At 45.6% G+C, this 13,340-nt stretch overlaps 2 protein-coding genes across 3 annotated transcripts; both read right to left on the reverse strand.

Moving 5' to 3' along the window:
- Nucleotides 1-285: 285 nt before the first annotated feature.
- LOC119266795 (receptor kinase-like protein Xa21) lies at nt 286-5,415 on the reverse strand. The gene is made up of 2 exons (XM_037548073.1): nt 874-5,415; nt 286-795 (listed from the first exon to the last, which is right to left on the reverse strand). Exons 1-2 carry the CDS (start codon nt 3,605-3,607, stop codon nt 380-382), a joined length of 3,150 nt encoding a protein of 1,049 aa, XP_037403970.1. The 5' UTR covers nt 3,608-5,415; the 3' UTR covers nt 286-379.
- Nucleotides 5,416-5,778: 363 nt separating this feature from the next.
- On the reverse strand, nt 5,779-12,660 carry LOC119266797 (synaptotagmin-4-like). 2 transcript variants are annotated; one of them, XM_037548075.1, is made up of 15 exons: nt 12,273-12,660; nt 11,254-11,674; nt 10,895-10,969; nt 10,706-10,813; nt 10,404-10,436; nt 10,235-10,324; nt 10,000-10,125; nt 9,071-9,214; nt 8,518-8,931; nt 8,284-8,418; nt 7,756-7,977; nt 7,387-7,662; nt 6,999-7,136; nt 6,253-6,558; nt 5,779-6,135 (listed from the first exon to the last, which is right to left on the reverse strand). In XM_037548075.1, exons 2-15 carry the CDS (start codon nt 11,440-11,442, stop codon nt 5,917-5,919), a joined length of 2,475 nt encoding a protein of 824 aa, XP_037403972.1. In that variant the 5' UTR covers nt 11,443-11,674; nt 12,273-12,660; the 3' UTR covers nt 5,779-5,916. The 2 variants fall into 2 exon arrangements, with proteins under 2 accessions (XP_037403972.1, XP_037403973.1); XM_037548076.1 differs by lacking the exon at nt 12,273-12,660 and having other exon boundaries at nt 11,254-12,223.
- Nucleotides 12,661-13,340: the final 680 nt, after the last annotated feature.

Consider the following 13,340-nt stretch of genomic DNA (forward strand, 5'->3'; position numbering starts at 1 on the left):
CTGCAAATTGTTGCTCGACGTATCTGAATAGTACTGATGCACTTCTAATTAGAGATGTTTTTCCTGATGCTGTATGAATCTATATTGTTCTGCTTCCTGATCGCATACTGTCAAGTATGTCCGTTTGCTGTTACTGGACTATGCTTTGCGGTGCAGTCTGAATTTTTGTCAGTAGGTTTACCTCAAGCATGAACTAATGTTTCCTGTACGTGTACAGTTTTTTAGAATGGAAAAACAATTACACTGATTGATTTTTCAAACTCTCTACAACTTGCTGTGGTGCTATTATCGCAGAACACCATGGTTCTGCTTTTATTTGATACAGTTTTAAAGCAACATAGCTCTGAGAACAATTACTAGCCGATACATAAATTTATTATTATGCAACACTGTACTGTATTTCTCCAGCTGAGGCTTCTCTTTCTGGTCCTTGCTCCCCTATAAACTTGAGGTATGCATCTCTGATTGCATGTATCTCCGCCGCTGCATTTCTCGTCAGTGCTCGGTCTCGGGGCTGTTGCTTTGAGCAAGATATGCCAAGTCTGAAGACTGAAACCAAACACTCCTGCATTCTAGTACTTGTAGTTTCATCTTGTTGTCCGCTGTGGAGCCACATCGTTGGGTCAGCTATCTCCAGAGTTCTATCTGGAACAGCATCGTCGGCAAACTTATGCAGATCCAATGAATCTCCAAACGTGCCTTCTGTTGGGCTCCTTCCCGTAAACATCTCAAGCAGCAATATGCCAAGGCTATAAATATCACCGGTTGTTGAGACCGTAGAGCCTTCTCCGTACTCTGCAATTATGCAAAACTTTGTGGCTAGCATGCCATCGAGTGAAAAGTAAAATATAAAATTAGAAGAGTTTAAGTTACCTGGAGCAACATAGCCTATGGAACCTCTAATTCCAGTTGAGCTATATGAAGTTTGCATCCCCTCACTTGTATTTTCTTGAAGGATCCTTGATATGCCAAAGTCTCCAACTCGTGCGCTCATGTCTTCAGCAAGAAGAATGTTGCTTGGCTTAAGATCGCAATGGATTACCAATGGCTGACAGTAGTTGTGCAGATATTCTACTGCGTCCACAATATCGACAGCAATGCCAAGCCTCTGGGCAAGGCTAAGCGTGTTGTTTGTAGTGGGTTCTTGAGATTTTGGATGAAGCCAACTATCCAAGTTACCATTGGGCATGAACTCAAAAACCAATGCCTTGAACTCTTGACCTTGGTGGTTGACACTCGAACAAGAAGTAACGATCTTGATGAGACAACGGTGTCGTATCCTTCTCATGGCCTCACATTCAGCCTCAAAACTCTTGGAATACCTAGATTGACCAAGGTTAAACACCTTGACAGCCAATGTTCTGTCTTCAGTGTCCAGAACACACTTATAAACCGCACCATAACTTCCTCTCCCAAGCAAGTTGACTTCTGAAAATCCATTAGTTCCTCTCAGTAATGCACGATAGGGAATTCTCTTGTAATGGTCATCATCAACTGAATTTTGTGCTGATGTCTTGTGGCTTGGTTTGAGCTTCTTGCGAAATATCCAAGCAAGAAGAATAACTGAAAGTGAGAACAAGATTGCTCCAGTTGTTGCTAAAGAAATCACAAGAGACTTCGGCGCATTTTTCTTGTTCTTGCTTATGGAGCATGGAGCCAAATGAAGTTGAGGTGTACCACCACACAAGTTGACATTCCCAGCCACTGCTAAGTAAGTGATGTTTCTGAAAACACCTTCATTTGGAACCCCACCTTGCAAATTATTGAAGGATACATCCAGTTTGGATAATGCTGTCAAATTCTCTAGAACTACTGGGATTGACCCTGACAAATTGTTGTGCGCTAGGTACAGTCCCTGCAGGTTGCCAATGCTACCAAGGGCCTCAGGAATATTACCAGAGAACTTATTCATGGTCAGGTTCAGTATACGGAGCCCCTTTATATCTGCCAGTGACGGAGGTATGCTTCCCTCTAGCGAATTGTTGTCTAAGAATAGCCATTCCAACACTACGCAATTCTGTATACTGTCAGGTATCTTGCCAGACAACTGATTTCCTGATAGAACCAGATGGTTAAGATTTGACAAACTACCAACTTCATAAGAAAGGGGTCCAGAAAGGGAGTTGTATGACAAGTCCAGATAGTAAGAAAGGCCAGGTAATTTGAAGATCTCTCTGGGTATTGAGCCGTTAAGACGGTTCATTGAGAAATCCAGTTCAAAGAGGTTTTTCAGCTGCCCCAGGCTTGCCGGAATTGGCCCCTCCAAGTTGCCAAGGTATGCTTTAAGCTTATTCAACTGTGACAGGTTTCCTAGCGATGGCGGTATGAGGCCAGACAAGCTATTATTATACAATGATAGCACGTTCAAGTTCTGTAGCTTGCCGATGCTCTTTGGAATCACTCCGGACATGTAAGTGTTTGCTATCACCAGTATTTTCAGACCAACCAAGTTGCCGATATCTGCAGGTATGCTCCCAGAGATCCTATTATCCTGCAAGTATAGCCGCTGGAGAGTGGTTGTGAGGTTCACAACTGAACCCGGTAGCTGTCCCCCAAAAGAATTGTTGCTGAGTACCAATACCTGCAGCAGGCTGCAGTTTGACAAAGAAGCGACGAACTCCCACCCCTTACTATCATTAGCTTGGAGCCTATTGTCAGACACGTGCAGGTATTGAAGCACTCCGAGCCTCCCTAATGCGGGAGGCACATGCCCGCTGAATCCATTTCCCCAGGCAATAAGCGACATGAGATGAGACATATTGGATAGTGATGAAGGGAGGACTCCAGTGAATTGGTTAGAAGGTAAGCTTAGAACTTTCAGCTTGGGGAGCTTGCTTCCGATATTGTTTGGGAGGCCTCCGTGAAGCGTATTGAACGCCACCACAAAGAATTCCAACGACGACCAGTTGTAGAGAGAAGGTGGAATCATACCAGAGAGGCTGTTTTGGGCGAGACTGAATTTCCGCATGCTCTGGAAGAAGCTTCCGAACCTCGACGGGATCGAGCCGGTGAGCTGGTTGCTGCCTAGATCAAGGTACCATAGATGGGACAGATTGGCCAGTGACGCAGGAACAGGGCCCGTGAACATGTTGCTGCTCAGCGAGATCACTGCCAGAGACGCCAGCTTCTCCCCGAGCTCAGGCGGGATGCGCCCGCCAAGCTTGTTGTTGTCCAGCACCACCTCGGTCATGCTGACGCAGGAGCTCAGGTTCACCGGGAACGTGCCGGAGAAGGAGTTGCCGTCCAAGTGGAGCCTCTGCAGGCGGCGGAGGCGGCCGAGGCTCGCCGGGATGCCACCGCGGAGCGAGTTGGAGTTCAGGTTGAGCGTCCGCAGGAACGTGAGGTTCCCGATGGCCGGGGAGAGCGCTCCGGCGAGCCCGGCGCCGTCCAGTCTGAGCGCAACCACCCGCGCCGGCCTCCGGCGGCTGCACGTCACGCCTTCCCAGCCGCAGAAACCGGCGCTGCTGTTCCAGGAGGCCAGCGAGCCGCCGGCGTCGCTGACCTCCGCTTTGAAAGCAAGCAACGCGGCCTCATCGCCACTCGCGGTCGCCATGGCGGCCAGGAATGAGCATACCAGCAAACCCATGCCCCCCTTCGCCATTGCCATGCTCCCCTCTTGGTTTGGTTGGCAAGTACAGTAGTAGCAGAAGCAGCCTCGTTGCTCCGTTACTATAATGCAGCATGCCCTTCTGGTCTTCGCGTGATTGACTGTCCTGAGTGCTGCGCTAACTGTATCTAGGCCCCAGAAATAATGTATGCAGGCTTTGTCCTCTTTTGACGACTTGGGAACGACTGATCCCAAAAGGAACTTGGGTCAGCAGTCAGCAGCGTCCAGGTTTTCTCTAACTGGATGCAAGAATATGGAGATTGAGTCGCACCATCCCAAAAGGCATCACCACTATTGTTATCTGATCCGAGAAAATTCTATTATTGCAGTAGCTAGCTCATCGGTCAGAGTTGGACACAAGTTGTTCGGTGCTTTAACTTGACAGTGACAAGATTTTCCATGTGGCCAGAGAAAACTGAGCCAAGGAGGAGAAAGTTGATTATGCTTCTTTTTTTTTAATGCGGAACCCAGATGATCATATTTTTCAGATAAAATTCAGCAACTCCACAGGCTTCAGCCATATCTATCGCTGAAACTTTTGGGGTTTCTTATTTTAAACACCATAATTTTCAGATAAACAGCATCCTCCTTCTTGCCCTAGGCTGAAGCTACGGCGATCCATCAGTAGAACATTGAAATTCATTGCTCAGAGTTGCTCAATGTAACCGGCCCATCAGAGAATTGCCATTCTTTTAGCACAAGGCTGGCTGACAGTTAACTGTATTCAAGCATTATATGGCCGACATGAATTATGCACTTGTGGCAATGCTGATCGACGCCGGAGGAATTATGCACTTGTAACTGGCAAACAAACTACCAGTTCTCTGTTTCCTCCATTAGCACTTATTTTGCTTCATTCACAGCTTGCTTGTCCAGGTTTAATGTAAGTCTCACTCTGAATTATATTGTTCTTCCTCCACTCCAACATTGTGTTCACTTATGTGTGAACCTTTTTCTTTTCTTCTGCGAGGACAACTATGTCTGAACTTCAGTGACAGAAGATCATGCTAGAATGGCAGAAGGGTGCTTCAACCTGAATGCATGTGGATTCATTGGACCATTCATGGTCAGTCAGAAGAATGTTCCTTCTCTGAACATTGGTACCCAGCGCAGGAAGGTTAACCTGAAACTTCAATAGGTTATTTTTAGAAAACACTCCAGCTTTTTCGTATTGTACTCTCCCATTTTGTATAAATACAGGATAATCAGAAACGGAAGATGCGTACAGTTCTTTAACATCTTCGAGCTGTATCACAGCAAAGCTGTTAGCTTATTGTTCGGATTGAATTTTGCATCATCATTGAGTATCTTATCATAAATCAAGTGTTTTTTTTTAGGGAAATGCCATATCATAAATCAAGTGTTTGAGAAGGTTGAAAGAACAAAAATAATGATTCTGGTTTATCTGTACTAGCATTTCGCATGAGAAAAGGGAACATTCTCAGTAATCCAGTTTGAGCGATGAAACGCTTTGCATAACGTGAGCCCGTAAGAAGTAGGAGAAGTTGGGCCAAGAAGGAGAAAGTGGATTCTTCTGGGTTTTTTAATGCAAAAAATAACCCAGATAGCCATATTTTCAGATAATTTTTAGCAGTTGCCCATGCTCCAGCCATATCTATCACTGTGAAAATTTTGGAAAATTTTGAAACAAAAATCCAAAGGGGTCCAATTTTATAAAGAGTCACCAGTCAAGGATTTGGTTACCAGTACCAAAAAAAAAAAAGAGGGGACATGTTGATCTAGTAACCGTCGGTAACCAGGAAATACCATTTTCTTATTGCTAAAATCTTCAGACTTCAAAATAATGTGTGGCATTTTTGTCAAAAAATAAGGAAATCTTGGCAAATTCGTCAAGTCCATTACCAAAACCATGGTAGCATTATATACCCGTGTGCAAAATGGCGAGCCTTTGGTAAGCTGCAAATACTGATGCTTCAGCACTAGAGATACCACAAGTCATGTACACTCTTTCTGAAAATTTACAACCCATTTTCAAGGATTTTTGTACAACTTTAAGGCCTTGTTCGGTTGCGGGTGAATCCGAGTGGATTGAAGGGGTTTGAGGGGGATTTAAACCTCTTCTAAGTCAAAATATGAACCAATCCCTGCCAATCCCCTCTAATCCTCTTGGGGAGAGGATTAACCGAACAAAGCCTAAGGGCGTCGGGGCGTGATGATTTCGCCGTGATTTCCTACCCATCTACTTACTTACAAGCAACCGCTGATAAATTATATAATTATATAGTTCTGCGAAAAATGATTAGCACTTTCGCCATCTTGTCTGTGGAGTGTATTTGTTGATCTAATTACTAGCAGGAGGTCCTTGCAGGACCGGAGGATGTCCTGAGGACTTCAGAACCAAGGTCACGTATCTTTTGCAGCATCAAGGCCTTCTCCCGCTCCAGCTGCTGTATGTACAAATCCTGCTCGTCCTGGACGCTCTCCACCTCCGTCAGGGCCAACAACAGCGCCTCCGCATCGCCGCCGTCGTCCACCAAGCCCGAGCATTTCTTCAGGCTGTCTCTCATCTGCAGAGTTTCAAAGGATGTTCATCACACGGGACATATAAGCAGTGATGGATGTCACAGAGGAGAATTAATGTTGGCAGGAGTGAACGGCAAGCATGGATTTATGCATTGGCTCACCTGTGCTGATATCTTGTGTCCTTTGCCGAGGGCGGACGCATCTGTCAGCAGGCTGGTTTTCTTTTCCGAGTTTGCGACCCTCCGGGTGATCTTCACATGGATTTCTCCGCTCCGCACTCCTTGCAGCGGTATCCATTTGTCGGCGGGTTGATTCGGAGAAAGCATGCTGTATTCAACGGTGCAGTTGCCTATGCTGGCGGTTGGAAGGACCGCGTTATGGTCCTTGACATGCAGGATCATGGGCTCTCCGGTTTCCGCAAACTCAAATGTCTGGTTCCAGTTTGGAGCCAGCGTCTTGTAAATGACCTGCATAGAAAGAATTATTCAGCTCAAATTGGTTCCCGCACCTAGCATCTGCAAGTAAAAGACTTTGACTTATTCTGGAGCCTCAGATATAGAAATGGTGGCAAAGACATGATTGCAAGAGTTAGCATTATACTCCCTGACGTTCTCACGTGAGCTCTTCCACTATGCTCACTGCTAAGCACAGACTGCTATGCTTACAGGATTTGGATAATCATTATTAATGACACACTATCAAATAATTATTCATGGCAGGTACTGCTACATTAGTGTGTGTGCACAGTTTATGCCTTCACCATGGTACTGAGCTTATTTTCTCTGTTTTAAAACTGCTCGGAAATTCAGTATGACTCGCGCTGTATCTACTGGGACAGATTCCATGTAAGAGAAATGTAATGGAACTCTTGACTGATGAAAAATGTCAATAGAACTAATCACCAGACCTTGGTTCGCTTCTTCTTGTTCCCATATTGCACCCTGACATAAGGATCACTAGTTCCTCTAAGATCAGCAGCAACAAGATCCCTGGCTTCAATTATTACTAGCTCGATCCAGCCAGCTTCAACTTTACTGCTTGATCTCTGTAAAAAAAGAAGCACAATTCACACCCAAGAGGCACAAATAAGTTGACAAAATGGAGACTATGAGGTTACCTGACTTTAACAGAAATCAAGGATACACACACAACTAGCAGTGGAGGGTTTCATGGGTACTACTAAGATAACTGTACAGAACATCACAATTTAATAGTTCTAGTAGGATCCTTAGCAAAATGTACTGGTGGTTGGTGCTCTTTCACAATCAAGAAATTCAATGCTTAGGAATGCACACCTTCAGACTGTCGTTGTGATCATTTGGTATTGCCTCTATTTCGAGCCTGATCTCTCCTGAATCTACTTTTTCAAGTGGTACCCACACATCTCGGCTAGCACCATCTAGAAGTCCCTCCAGATTTACTCTTGCGCTGCCAATGCTATCATCACTGAATGTATCTAAATTATAGCATTTGACCTTCAGATATTCACCACCACCAATCTCATCAAATTCAAACTTGTCATTCCAAACTGGTTGGGCCGTACGGGAGAGCGTCTTTGTTCTGTATAGAGCCTAGTGAAATAATCTGATATTAGAATACAAAATTATCTAAGCTGAATATATTATTTTTGTTAGTGAAACCAAATTTGAGCAAGGTAGCAAAACCTTTCCATACTGGAGTTTCACATAAGGATCGCATTTCCCAGATTTACTGTTTACTGCAAGGGCCCTACCCTCCACTACTTTGACTCTGAGCTTCCTTCCTGTCCTTGACTGAAGCTTCGGTGATCCATCAATGGAACATTGGAATTCATTGCTCAGAGAGTTACTCAATGTAACCGACCCATCAGAGAATTGCCATTCTTTTAGCACAAGACTGACAGTTAACTGCAAACAAAAGGATTTGGAACGGTTTGCAGTGCAATCAATAAATATAAAGCAGTTCAAATATGTAACTATATACATATAGTAAGGATAACCTCCAACACATATGGCATAATTGGCAAAGCAGACAGACTAATATACTTTCTTTAGTTAGCTTATATGAAAATTAGCCAGCAGATATGAATCCATGTATTAGAAGTTACAATCTTATATCAGGTCTAAAAACAAACAGGCCATATATTATGTGAAAAGAACTGATGATGGACAGATAGTTACTAAAGAATAAACGAAAATAAATAGGCTAGTTACCTCGCCTGTGATATCCTCCTCAAATGGAACCACCATTCCAACTTCTTTCCCACAATGCTCAGCATGCCTTGCAACCACACCATCATTATGTCCTATAGCCCAGAATATTGTCGAACCATCTAAAACATACTTGACCTGTTCAAATCGATTCCTTAGTGTCCTTGTTATGCAGGAAGAACCTCAAATGTCTAAAGCGATGAAAAACATGGTGAAAGAAGAAACTTGACACCCTACCTTTATCTCGCAGCTTGTCAGGTAATTATACTTGACACCATCGGAATCCAGTTCATACAGAAGAAACTTGACAACACCTGTCTCTCCATGCAGTACCATGTTAAATGTGCTATTCCATGTAGGATTTGGACCCTCACAAGTAGTTGTTTTTCTCGTCAAAGTGCCGACTTCTACCTCAATAAATGTATGTGCCCTCCTGTTAAGAGGAATCCCAGGTGTAGTGTTTCCACTTGAGCTTTGGTTGTTCCCTAACTCATTAGTTCTGCTCTTTCTGCCAAGATTACTAGCTGAAACAACAGTAACAGAAAGAACACCACCAACTGCTTGTTTCTTCAGATCTACTGGTGGCAAAGAAAAGCAGAGACGGCGAGGCTCAACCATTGTCTTGGCTATTGTTTCAGTCAAAAGCTTTACCTGAATGGATTTAAGAAGCATGCATTAGATATGTCAACTGAATTTGGCTTCTAAATGTCAGTACACAATGGCCGCCGCCATTACCCTAAGAAGATGCAAAGATATCAAGGACTGAATTAAATGGTCCACACAGACCCACCAGCCATGTTGAGACACCCGGTAACTCCATACCAGGAACTGTTTGGCTTCCACCACTTCCAAATGCTACACCTATCCTGACTTCTGGAGTAGATTCAAAAGAATAGAGGACAGCTTCGCCATCAAGAATGGGACTCAGTAGAAGCTGCAACAATGTGATTTGAATCAGAGATAGTAGCAGAACTCAATCCTGCACAGCGCAGTACGCTGATGCAGCTCGGGAGAGTCGATTGTTATCAATTCAGATCTGTTAATAAACATAGAATGTACCCCCCCCCCTGCCAATTGCAAATTAGTTGGACCAAGTCTATAGAAAATTATAGTCCCTCCTTCCCACAAAATGGATCCCGTAAGTTTTTTCTTAAGTCAACAAACTCCAAACTTAAAAAAGTCCGACATAAGACAAAACTTTAAGGACTTAATCTTTTAGGAAGGAGGGAGTATAAACATCTACAACACCAAATTAGTTCATCATATCCATCATAAAATATATTTCCATAATATATACTTGATTTGTAGATATTAGCACATTTTCCCATAGACTTAGTCAAATCTAGAGTTTGAACTAGGACAAAACTAGAACTTCAATTAATTTGGAACAGAGGGAGTAGTCAAGACAAAAACATGTAACGGTATAACCATTGGGGCAAAAAAAATCAATGTACGGAAAATTCACTAAGCCTCGCAAAAAAGTGCTTCCTGTGAAATAACACAAGACACCATGTCCTTGCTGTGACACGCTTGTAATCTAAACTGCACGCTAACGCTTTTTTCCTTTGTCAACCACTCATAATTAAATGGCTCTTGCAAAACACATTTTTCGTAGTCAGTCTCTTGACATTATTAAAAAAAGTTTGAAACATGTCACTTTCAAATTAGATATAATGGTTAGATAGAGTATAACCAATGGAGAGAGCACAGAAGACATACATCTCCCTTGATGTGGATGCTGTTTATAACAATGCGAGCAGTGCCCATCAGAGGTTTTGCTAATTTCGCCATAAACATCACACTCATCTCTTTGCTGTGCCAATCAAAACCCAAGGACATGACTTGCTGCATATTCAAAAATAAACAAATTATAGTGTTAAGTTGTGTCTTAAATAAACTATATGGATTGTACAAGTCTTTCAGATAGCACACAATACAGAATATGGACAACTACCTGTTCGCCTGAAGTCATCCAGCGCATACCCTGCTCTCCCAAGGTAGGTGGGCAAGAACCGAGTGAGAATTCCTGTAATTCTATTTTATCCTGGGGATGTAAGACCAAAGTTTTAGCACTGCAACCACAATAGCAAACAAAGAAGGAAAATGAATTAAGGGGAACTTACAATCAGTTTTGGTTTTCGATTCTTTAAGCGTCTCTGCAAAGTTGTAGACTCAGGTCAGCTACTTATAAACAAAAAACTGTAGAAACCAGTAAGCAACATATCTTGCAATGCATATTGACTACCTCAAATTAACAGAACCAAAGGGAATTTTGTAATTAAATTTGATTTGTAGACAATCAACTTCCATGGATCAAAGCATATAGTACAATCTAATTTGATTTGCCAAAACCTTTTGAACTACCGACTGCTAAGTTGCATCCAAGCAAAAATATATAATATCAAGATATGGTGCAGAAGCTGACCTCGACGGTAGATTGAAACTTCTTTGATAGTTTCGGTTCCATGTAGTTTGGCCAAACTTCAATCAAAAGTTTGTTCAACCACTCGCAAGGCTCTATCGGTGTGGTAGGCTACAACAGAGGTAAAATGAGTATTGACTGTATATCCATAAATAAACAGAAACATAAATAAAGCAAGGGAACGTCACATACTGTTGTGTTCAGTATAAGGTGCTTCCATCTTTTGTTCAAATCTTCTACAGCCATCTTTCGTTTGAACCTCCCATACTGCATCAGTGATATAAAAGTGTAAGGACTAAGAAGACAAACAAACCATCAGGGGCCCAGATAAAATGCTGTTTGTGCTGTCAATCTCACATTCCAAATCATCATTAACACTTAACGAAATAAAACATATCAGAATGTCTGAATAAATAAAAAGGTATAGTTCACACTCTGTTTCTCTTTCAGAAAGTACAAAAGTATCATGTGAACGCCCAAGACCAGACACTATATCCCTACGAATCTATTCATGATCTGAACAAAACACAGGGGAAAGAAACAACAGCTACCTGAATGGTCGCCCAGACGGCGGCCGCGAGGGGCACCCAGTTGGAGAAGGGCACGACCCAGCGCTCGACGAACCACGCGAAGAGGCCGAGCGGGATGAGGAAGGGGAGCAGGGGCTGCTCCACCATGACCTGGTTGAAGAAGTCGAGCGCATCCTTGGCGTGCAGCTTCTTGAGCCCCTTCTTCGGCATCTCTGCTGCACCCTTGGCCCTGCGGCTTCAGGAACAAGCCACTCCACTCTTGTAGGATTCCACACAACACAAGCACACACACCTTGGCGCGGTGACTGACAGACAGAGATGGCTTTGTGTGGTGCTTTACGCCTTTGTTTCCACTGGTCTCTGTCTTGCTCCTACGCCCATCTCATCTTTTTGCACGCACCACACACAACTTTCTCAGGCACACTACCTGTCGTCCGTCCACCTGCAATTCAGCACGAGTTAATGCCTGGCCGCATCATGAAGAGGCACCACCATGAGATGATTAGGTCCTAGAACTGCTATTGGCTACTAGTATTGCTCCCACTTGTGGGATCTTTCAGTTCCACCTGTCCTTTCTCTCCCGATCCCCCATCTACTAGTGTATAGAGAGAATAATACAGTCCCTGAATTGAAATTCGTGCCTCGTACCGGCAATTATCATGGAGAAATTGACCTACTGCTGTTTGGCTATGGGCTATGGCAATTGCTCTGCTCCCCCCACTTGTGAGATCTTTCAGTTTCACCCGTCCTTTTCCCCTTGTAGAATAAATAAAATTCATGGCGCGTGCTAGGCAATTATGATGGGGAAATTGACCCAGATGAGCCTGCCTACCCAGGTCAATGGCCGAATCACGAGCCGTCTAGAACCGCGGAAAAGTAGAGGGGAGGGGGGAAGTCTATGGCACAGTGTCTTGGTCAGAATTGGGCAGCATCGCAATCTGGCGCTGGGGAGTCGGGAATTGGGTGCGAATCGTCGGCGGGAAGACTTGCATGAATGCGAGGAGGAGGAGGAGGAGCGAAAGAGAAGAGAAGGAACCAACCTGGCGCCGGCCGCCGGACGCCGCGCCGTGGACCGACTGCCGGCCGGCCGGCAGGCAACCGCCCCCTCCCGGAACACGCGGCTTCCTCCTCCGATTGAAAGGAAACCTCGGCCGATGTCCCGGGCGGAGCCGCCGGGGCAATAATAAGGATCGCCGGGCCCGGCGGCGAGTATGGCAAGTTTCGGGGCCGGTTGGGGGTTCCCTTGCTTTCCTTTGGATTGGAGCGCTGGCTCGCTCGCTGTCCGTGGGTTGGGTTGGTATTTTGGAAGCTTCGGGTGGGGGGAGCGGAGGAGGAGCGGAATGCGTCCGTCAAATTTGGGAGGCTCCTCTCCTCTGCGCCGCTCTGCCTTGGTGCACCGCACTCCGCTCCGCTGCGGAGTCCGAGTCTGACAGGCAGCACGAGGGAGGGCGCGTCCAGTTTCGCTTTCGTGCACACCCCGAAAGGACGACGACGACGACGACGGTGTGCGTCGCGCTCGGATCGGAAACCGCCAGAACATAATGACGAGATTCCGTTTGGGCTGGGCGGGTCGGCTGGGCGGCGGTCGATCTGCCCCTCCACGGCGACGCGTGCCGCTCGGTTGGCGTTGGCTTCGCGCGCGCTCACGCCGGCTGCGGGGACAATGCCCGGTCACCGCTTATTTTCGTCCGCCAGCCTTAGGGCATCTCCAGCCGCGCCTCAAGCGTTTTTTTTGCACCGACGCTGAAAAAACGGCCCAGTCGCGTTTTCAGGAGCCCGATTTTCGCCGGCCTGTGCTGAAAACAGCGTCAGCGGACCCAGGCCGAACCCGGCGCGCTGGGGGCGTCCGGGGGTGCCGGGGCGAACTGTTTTGACGCGAAAAAACCACGGGCCAGCCGCGTCAGGGACACGACGGCTCGTCTTCCCCCAACTGTCTCGGTTCCCGCGGGGAATCAATGGCTGATTCCTCACGGGCGGCGCGTCTCGGGACGCCTCCCCTCCCTCGCACGCATACACACGGGCCCGGAGCGACTATAAAAGCCGGCGGTTCTCGCCGGTGCCCACACCAGACTCGCCCCTTGCCGCCGCTCAGCCCCTCTCACTCTGTC

This window comes from Triticum dicoccoides, chromosome 3A (genome assembly GCF_002162155.2).
Source record: "Triticum dicoccoides isolate Atlit2015 ecotype Zavitan chromosome 3A, WEW_v2.0, whole genome shotgun sequence".
NCBI classification, from domain to species: Eukaryota; Viridiplantae; Streptophyta; class Magnoliopsida; order Poales; family Poaceae; genus Triticum; species Triticum dicoccoides.